Consider the following 10,000-nt stretch of genomic DNA (forward strand, 5'->3'; position numbering starts at 1 on the left):
GGCTGATTTCCCTTTGGAACCCTCTTGGGTTTATAGTCTATTGAATTCTGTCCATAAGAGTTTTCAGCTGAAGATTAAAAGAAAGAAAGAAAAAATAAAGAAAGAAAGAAAAATAAAGAAAGATAGAAAGAAAAAAGAAAGAAGATCCCACAGTTGCACTCAGAAGTAAAAGTCAGAGAGACTGGACAGCAAGACTGAAGAAAGAAACCGGGAATGGAGGTCAAGTCAAACGTTAAAAAAAAGTGGGCTGCAGCTATGGGCCTAAGGGACGCCGCAAACACACCCTCTGGCAATGCTTACAGTACGCCATTCCGCCTCTTGCAGGTCTGACGGAGAGCTTTGCATGCCCGGCTACCCAAATTCGCTGTCGCAAAGGTCATACGTGCATCTATCTCCACGACGTCTGCAGGAACGGCGAACAGTGCCCAGACGGCTCTGACGAGGACCCCCAAATTTGCTCGGTGAGGGATTTGTACCTTCCGAAAGTATTCTTCTTCTTCTTCTTCTTCTTCTTCTTCTTCTTCTTCTTTCTTCTTCTTCTTCTTCTTGTTTTTGTTCTCTTCTTCATTCTCCCCTCCCCTCCTCCTCCTCCTCCTCCTTCTTCTTCTTCTTCTTCTTTTTGTTTTTGTTCTTCTTCTTCTTCTTCTTCTTTCTTTCTTCTTCTTCTTCTTCTTCTTCTTCTTCTTCTTCTTCTTCTTCTTCTTTTTTGACAGTTATTGTTGATTTATTCATACCATAAACTGGGTATTTTTAAGACAGCAACGATAATGAATACTTTTGTTTACATTTTATTTTTGTTCATGCTGGTGAGTCTGTGGAAGTAATCAGCTTTTGCGTGACCCTGAGAACCATTACTAATGGCAAATATCTGTCCATCTATCTGTCTATCTATACATATGCAGTATATACAGGTATGTGTATGTATATATATATATATATATATATATACTCGTATGTAAATATATATATATATATATATATATATATATATATATATATATATATATATATATATATTTAGTTAACAAAGCGCATGTTTCTCCTTCCAGTTTTGGACATACCCACATTATAACTGTCACAATGGCGCACTATATTGTGGTGATCCACACGGATGTCTCAGCATTTATGACTTCTGCCACAGTCCCTGCACGAGTCACAACAGCGACCCCGCCATCTGTGAGGTAATGAGAGAGATTGTGGAAGACGTACGCGAGAATTAGCTTTATATTTGAATGGAGCGGATTGGTATATATGGTGAACAAGGTTATTTCTTGCAGTGCGATGTGTGTGTGTATATGTAGATATATGCAAGGTTCTTGGATATATACAATATATATATATATATATATATATATATATATATATATATATATATATATATATATATATATATATATATATGTATATATATATATATATAATTTATGAATATATATATATATATTTTTAGTTATTTTTTATTTGTTTTTGGGGAGAGAGATCACTCATTCTTCTTCCTACTAATTTTTTATTTTCTTTTATTTTATTCTCATGTTTTTTTGTTATTTATTTTTGGGGAGAGATAACTTCTTATTCTTCTTCCTACTAACTTTTTATTATATATATATATATATATATATATATAATTTATGTATGTATATATATATATATATATATATATATATATATATATATATATATATATATATATAGAGAGAGAGAGAGAGAGAGAGAGAGAGAGAGAGAGAGAGAGAGAGAGAAGCGAGAGAGAGATCTGCTGCTCTTACCAGGTACGTATGTAACTGCAATAACCACAATGTTCTTTTAAGCTCCCGATTTCCTCATGCTTGTTGGAAGCGCTTGTCACCACAAAGCCTCAGATTTAGATAAAGAACCAAATGAAGATAATCTGAAGTCGAATGTGTACGCATACATGCGTGTGCTTTAGTGTGTATGTGTGTTTGCGTACTTATATCTAATCGCGTTTTCTATTTAACAGCTTGTGCACAAGGGGAGACTTCGGTTAGACGGCGATGGTGATGGAGCGAAAATGGTGTTAAGTGAGTAGAGAATAAGATAATGATTTGTTTCATTTAGCGTTTCAGACTTTATTTTTTTTTTTTACTCTTTTTCACTCTTTCTTTAATAATGCGAAGAGCATTTACTTGGCAGGAGCCACATTAGCCTTGATAAATGTGAAAGGTATATTTATGTATATATGTATATGTATATATATGGAAATATATGTTGTATATACTGTATATATGTATATATATATATATATATATATATATATATATATGTATATATATATACTGTATATATCTTAGTTTAACAGACCACTGAGCTGATTTTCAACTCTCTAGGCCTGACTTATTTACGTGGCTAAACCAACTGGTTACCTAGCAACGGGACCTACAGGTTGTTGTGGAATCCGAACCACATTATGACGAGAAATGAATTTCTATCACCAGAAATAAATTCCTCTAATTCTTCACGGTCGGTCGGAGAGTCGAACACTGTTCCAACAGCGTGTTAGCTGAGAGCTCTACCCACCCTCCAATGAAGAACTATATCTTCTTCTTTTTTAATGTGCTTTATATATATATATATATATATATATATATATATATATATATATATATATATATATATATATATATATATATACATAAGCATTAAGCTACAAACGTCCTTTAATATCCAATTCACTCTACCTCGGAAATAATATATTTTCATATATGTTACCCGAAGGGGATTTTTTTTAGTTGATAATAAGTTTGTCGTCTCGTGAGCTCGAACCACGGAAGACAAGAACTCAGGACTATAGTGACGCGCATTAAACCACACAGCCCACGAGACGATGAACTTACTATCAACTTGAAAAATTTCCCTTCGGATAACATATGTGAAAATATATTATTTCCGAGGTAGAGCGAATTGGATATCAAAGGACGTTTGCATCTTAATGTTTGTATATGAACCACGGCGACGTGATAAAATTCATTCACACACACATATATATATATCTATATATATATATATAACAGGTATATATATATATATATATATATATATATATATATATATATTCACACAGTTATCTATTTGAAAAGTTAATTTTAGTATTGGCAAACCCTTCAGCTCTCTTCCTAGAATTTTCTAACGTTCCGAACCCGAACGATTGGTAAGCCTGATCACCTTCTAACGTTCCGAACGTTTTACAGCCGAACGGTTGGTCAGCCTGATGCAAGACGCCGTCAACATCACTTCTAAGCAAGGGAAATCTTGTCCGATGTTCTTCGTACCTGTAGGGGAATATTGCCTTTCTTTCTTCTCTCCAGCAAAGGTTATTTATTATTATTATTATATTATTATTATTATTATTATTATTATTATTATTATTATTATTATTATTATTATTATTATTATTATTATTATTATTATTTAATCAGTCGCTTCTTGATAGGCCTATAAAGTTTATCAGCTTTTGGTGCTGGACCTAATTTGGATACCTGACGGAAACTGGTTTTGTTTTCTGGAGAAACTTTAACATTCTGTAAGAGTTAAAATAAATAATTATGGTATTTTAGCAAATCTACAGTAAGAACTAATAAAAACGTGAAAAGTTCGTTTTTCTTCGATTTCAAAAAACCAAGCTTAATTTCACGTACCACCCTGCACCAAAGAATGTCGACATATATATATATATATATATATATATATATATATATATATATATATATATATATATATATATATATATATATATATATAAACTTTATTACTTTAATGTTGTTCTGCAGTAATAACAATTACTGAATAGGATGTCATTAAAATAGATGTCTAGCGGAGATATTTATTAATAAGTTGGCAAGCTTTTTCCAGGATTACAGAAAGCTTCTTGTAACTTTTCTTTTTTGAATAAATATCTCCTGCTAGATACCATCCAGTTTTAATGAGGTATTGTTAGTATATATATATATATATATATATATATATATATATGGTATATATATATATATATATATATATATATATATAAACTTCTTCTCTTTCAGGTCTCCTGGCCTGAGGCAAGGCAGTTCTGCACCTCTCTTGGGGCAGATTTGGTCTCCGTCGACGACCTCAATTTCTTCGTGCAAATTTTGGATTACTTGAGGGACTCGCGTGAGTGAAATTATCTCTGCGTAATTATATAGTTTCTTAGACCTTTGTATGGGATAAAATAAAACAATCTCTTTCTAATTGCAACGTCTCTTAGACCTATGCATGGGGTAGAATAGAATCATCTCTTTCTAATTACATCGTCTCTTAGGCCTATCCATGGGATGGAACAGAATTATCTCCTTCTAATTACATTGTCTCTTAGACCTATGCATGGGATGGAATAGAATTATCTCTTTCTAATTGCACTGTCTCTTAGGCCTATGCATGGGATGGAATAGAATTATCTTTTTCTCATTAAAACGTCTCTTAGACCTATGCATGGGATAGTATAGAATTATCTCTTTCTAATTGCACTGTCTCTTAGATCTATGCATGGGGTCGAATAGAATGATCTCTTTCTAATTACAACGTCTCTTAGACCTATGCATGGGATGGAATAGAATGATCTCTTTCTAATTACAACGTCTCTTAGACCTATGCATGGGATGGAATAGAATGATCTCTTTCTAATTACAACGTCTCTTAGACCTATGGATGGGATGGAGTAGAATGACCTCTTTCTAATTACATCGTCTCTTAGGCCTATCCATGGGATGGAACAGAATTATCTCCTAATTACATTGCCTCTTAGACCTGTCCATGGGATAGAATAGAATCATCTCTTTCTAATTACATCGTCCCTTAGGCCTATCCATGGGATGGAACAGAATTACCTCTTTCTAATTACATCGTCTCTTAGACATGTGCGTGGGATGGAATAGATGGTAATACTTCGTATGTACAGTAAACATAGCAGCGTTTTTGATAGAGAACTTTTATTTTTTTTTATTGTTCCGTTGGTGTTTCGTATGATACTGGTCTTCAATTCGTTTGCAAAACCATTTCTTTCTGTTCTCTGCATCTTCCCTTTCTCTAACCTCCACAAACAGACACACACACACACACACGCACACACCACAACACAAATTCAACGAACTAGGCCTATGGATTTCCTGCAAAAACCAATACATGTATCGCTTAAAAACGCGAAAATACTGTATGACCGGAAAACCGTATTGCAACTGGGATACATCTTTATATGCCTAACCGACCCTCCACACACACACACACACACACACACACACACACACACACACACAATGCAAATTCAACAAAGTAGACCTATGAATACCCTTCAAAAAACCAATAAAGATCGCTAAAAACACGAAAAGACGACTGGAAAACCATATTTCAACAGGGATACAAGTTAACCTTCTTTCTTTAGCCTAAGCTAAGACGGTGGGTCCTAAATAACCTAACACTCCCCAGACCCCCTGACGTAACAAGATTCTATAAGTTATTTAGGAATTCCTCCTACTGATTTTAATTCATAACTTCAGGAACCTCTCGCTTAGTAATAATTTGGGAGGGTAAAGACAACACAACCCCTTTTTTTTAAAGATGATTTTAAATACGTATTCTAATACTGATTAATCAAGAATTCGAGCTGTGCGTAGTACTAATGAAACTAGAACATTCTATTCAGGCTAATATCAAAAACTCTCAGCTGAGGAACGAAAAAAAGAAACCCCCCTGTGGTATGAAATTACCCTTTTGAGAAATGATTATTCAAATCGAAGTTCCAGCACCTGGATTTCAACTTGGAAAGTTCCACGTTTCCAGATCTGACCAGCGACTACTGGATCGGCGGGCGGTTCGACATAGATGCCAATGCATGGGCCTGGGTACAGGACGACTCTTCAATGCCACTGGGGTCTCCTTACTGGGGGACGAGGTACGTGAAAGAGTGGTAAATTTCGTATATCTATACGATAAAAATAACCTGTAGTTTATCAGCTTTTATAAGATAAGTCGAATTAGTACTAAATGACGTAGCATCAGATTCTTTTCGTTAATATTTACTTATTGCTTTGGGAAAATAAGTCTAAAGATGGCCGAGGGAGGGACTTCTAATCTGATAGAAAGTTGAAGAGAATGAATGGATTTGTCTCTCGTTGTTGCAGTTGCTCTAATGATTGAGAATGAAGCGAAATACATTAAGTTCTTCTTCTTCTTCGCCTTCTTTTTCCTTCTGGTCTGATATAAAATTCAAGCGAAGTGAATTCATTTTTCTCTCAGCTTCACAGTATAACTCTAATGGCTACGAATGGTGTGAATTTCAAAAACGTTTTTATCTGCTTTTATTCAGTAATTTATAGTTCTTCTTATTCTTTTAGGTACAACAAGACTTGTATACAACGACCTCCACCCCACACTGACCCTTCTTCAGTGCCACCTTTAGCCCTTCCTGGAGCGCTTTGTTCTAATTACTACCAGACACCTTCGAATCGCGCAGCGGGATGGTAAGCAAAGTGGAGACGGACAGAGAACAGACAGAGAGAGACAGCCTGACAGAGATACAAAGAGACAGATAGACAGACAGAGAGAAGACGAACAGATAGAGATACAGACTGACAGTCAGGCAGCCTAGCAATCGGGCAGAGATCAGACAACGAAGCATAAAACTGCAAACGTGAAAATACATTAAGATTTCTCCTTGTGAAAAGATGCTCTCCTGACAACCGTTAACGGTCTCAGAGCTGTCATCTGTATTGTAACTAATGAAGAACTGTTGAAAGCACAAGTAGTTATTTAATATACTGTATAATAAATATACTTTAGATAGATAGGTAGATAGATATCTTTATATTTATGCAGATTATATATTATTTATTTGCGGGAATTATTGAAGGAGCTCCTTGTGTCTGTTTGTTACCAAGACGCTCCCAGTGTTAGTCTAAAGGTTTCCTTTCCACTTCCCCCTGGTGATCGTTTGTTCCAGCACGCCAAAGAGATACAATAGATTTTAAAATGCAATCCTTTCCATTATTATTAGTTTGTGTCCATTCTAGCTTGTGATTTTGTGTGTAGGCTAACACTTGAGGAGGAGACTAACAAACATAGGCTATAGACATAAGGATATGATCTTCATACATTGTGCAAGTTATTATTATTATTATTATTATTATTATTATTATTATTATTATTATTATTACTGGTTTGTTCCCATTTGAGTAGGTCTATCCCACAAATCCATTAACTTAACGAGTGAGCCTCCATTCAAGGTTTTTGCAGCAGGTTAGTCTCAAGCCTTGGGCAGCCTGGCGGTCCTAGACCGGTCTGGGCACCGAGGGTACTTTAATTGTCTAATAAACACCAAGGATCACTTGAAATGCCAGGCGTGTAGGGGTTGAGGAAGGAAGGGAAGGGTCCCCAGTGTACTCATTCAGTGTTTCCTGGCCAGTCCTACTTAATAGTTACGCAGGCTGACTGTCAGTCAGGTCAGCATCACCTGACCTACCATCGTCATAGCGCGGCTCGCAGATGGTGACGTCACGTCGTCGACAACATCTCGAGATTATTTAGTTTTTAATGACAAATATGAAGAGACACAAGGTTTTGGCACGGCATCGGCCTAAAGAGAAAGGCTGAGTTTTGTGGGTAATTTCTGTTCCATTAAACCGAGAAAAAAGCATTTTGGCCACCTGTTGCGCTTGTCAATGGGTTACAGTGAGACCTGGAATCTACGAAGTAGCTTGCAACAAACCTTAGCGTTCTCCTGCAAGCAGTAGTGGGTTAACCAAGGGATTTTCCATCGTATGATCTTCAAGTTTAAAGACCCATCTTGACGTTTCGGATGGGAAAAAATCCATCATCCATTTAATTCTGGAAAAGATAGTTAAATTAATTATATAGTATTTTAGTCTGTCTTTTTTTTTTTTTATAAATGTTGTTCGAATCAATGGAAAAAGGAATAACACACTTTTAGCAGCGAGAGATTATCATGTTTCCATAATTGGTGCTTTCTCTGAAAACTTTTTATTTTCTATCCAGGTGCGCTGCAGTAACCTACGAACACTACCATTTTTTCACTGACGAACCATGCGTAGACGCCTTCAGCCCTCTGTGCCAAAGGAAGGCTAACTAGAGAACTGAAATATCCTGGTTCGTTGGACGTCTGGTTACGGAAACAGCCCTGGTTCCAGGTTCCTATATATGAGCTCACGCCACAAACACAGTTGCGGCCACACTGTACTGTTCGTGTAGGCGCAGAGCTATTTAACTTGAAACAGCTTTACTTTATAGCTTTTTTCTTTCATACTGTTACTTCATTATTTAAACTGACAGACACTGAATTCCCTTGTTATTTACAATTTTAAACGTCTTTAGCTTTACTTTATACGGCAGACTGTTTATTTTGATCCTTGAGCATTACCTATTTCTGCAACAAGAACCCCAAAAAGTTAGAGATGTTTCTAAACTAATTTTTACTAAATACTGCCATTAAATTTCTGCTTTACTTTTAACCCTCACCCTTTCATTTTTTTTTTCTGTTACTGAGAGAGTGCCGTGCTATTGGCTTTGACAACCAGCGCTACAAACGGCTGTTAAAAATATTCAGACGGGCATTGTTGTCATTTATTTTCTTTAGTTTGCAACACAAGAACAAATACATTTTCTATGAGAAAATCATTCTTGCCAAATTTGCTTTGATCTGTATAATCCGAACAAATAAAGGAGAACAAACCCATGGGAGTTTAATTCCAGTCCTTTCCTCCTGCTGCAAATAGCAGAGCAAAAGTGTAGTGCTTCCATGTTTATCCTTGTTTAGCAGTTGAAGGATAAAGGTGGTAGTGAGAGTTGTTTTGTTTTGTAGAGAAGCCACCGATAAAACTGAAGACTACTACCGCGGCCAGGTTCCCGCTAGTCGCCGACCGGAATATTTATCGCCATATGTGTACGTTTTTGCTTATGTTTATGGCTTTTCTTTAGGTTTATGATATTCACTGTCTTTTGTTGATGTTTCCGCGTTCATCCCCAGGGCTGGTACAAAATACGGAATCAATTTTGCCCGTAAACTGGTAGTTACCGAACCCGAGGGGTGCAGTGCTAGGCGTCAGTTTTACCAAGCCACCCTTTAAATTTAAGTCTAGGAGGAGAAAGGCTCTTTTAGCTCTCCTCATCAATAACGAAAAAGAAGTTAAATGACGTTTCAACGCGTTAGTCTCACTTTTATTTGTAATTTTTGCTTGGTGTCTACGATAAACCTGGCCAGCATTTTCTGTCATGGGATAAATGTTACGTTTTTTATGCTAGTGTTCCACATGAAACGAGAGACTGATCTAAAAACATAGACCGATATAGGGAATAATTGAGTTGCATCCTTTAACAAATAGAACATTTTTTTTGCAATAAAATATTGCCAAGTTAACTGAAATGTTTTTCGAACGAGAAAAATCGTTTTCAAATCAGTTGTCACATTTGTGTGTACCACTTTTGGGGTTCAATTTCGATCAGCAGAGCCTCTCTCTCTCTCTCTCTCTCTCTCTCTCTCTCTCTCTCATTACACATAAATGGAAGCAAAACAAAATATGTTTGAATCTGTATCACGATTTTCCTTATAACACACGGTGGAAGAATCTGAAAGTTTGTCAGAAAAGAAAGTTAAAAGTGAAAGTTACCAAAATTACGATTATTATGGTAGACAGAAGCCAGAAAGTCATGGTAATGAAAGTCTTTATGGGTTGTGAGAGAATGGAAACAGATACTTGGATATATGAAGGCATTGCTGAGCCGGTTCTCCTTTATGGAATTACAGGTCTCAGGATGGATATTGAATGATAATGAGAATGAAAAAAAACATTGAGGTTGAGAGGAATTGTTTAAATATTTTTGGGGTAATATGTGTGATTTAAGAAGGCTGAGACGTTTAGATAGGCATAGTAAGAAATAGTAAGGTCAGCTTTGAGGTGGTCTGGGCAAGTGGGAGAAATGGTTGTGGTAGTTGCAAGAGTACTGGGAGGTGGAGGGT

General features: G+C 36.0%; 1 protein-coding gene across 2 annotated transcripts in view; it reads left to right on the forward strand.

The window, feature by feature from the left end:
* The window catches only part of LOC136844776 (uncharacterized), a 10,901-nt gene extending 2,182 nt beyond the window's left edge, over positions 1 to 8,719 (forward strand). For both annotated transcript variants that reach the window (XM_067114014.1, XM_067114021.1), the window contains exons 3-10: positions 325 to 461; positions 1,050 to 1,181; positions 1,979 to 2,039; positions 3,207 to 3,328; positions 4,041 to 4,149; positions 5,812 to 5,923; positions 6,366 to 6,491; positions 8,023 to 8,719. In XM_067114014.1, coding sequence (XP_066970115.1) covers positions 325 to 461; positions 1,050 to 1,181; positions 1,979 to 2,039; positions 3,207 to 3,328; positions 4,041 to 4,149; positions 5,812 to 5,923; positions 6,366 to 6,491; positions 8,023 to 8,116 — 893 coding nt within the window. In that variant the 3' untranslated portion in view covers positions 8,117 to 8,719. The remainder of the gene's footprint in view (positions 1 to 324; positions 462 to 1,049; positions 1,182 to 1,978; positions 2,040 to 3,206; positions 3,329 to 4,040; positions 4,150 to 5,811; positions 5,924 to 6,365; positions 6,492 to 8,022) is intronic.
* The last annotated feature ends 1,281 nt before the right edge of the window (positions 8,720 to 10,000 follow it).

This window comes from Macrobrachium rosenbergii, chromosome 2 (assembly GCF_040412425.1).
Source record: "Macrobrachium rosenbergii isolate ZJJX-2024 chromosome 2, ASM4041242v1, whole genome shotgun sequence".
NCBI lineage: Eukaryota > Metazoa > Arthropoda > Malacostraca > Decapoda > Palaemonidae > Macrobrachium > Macrobrachium rosenbergii.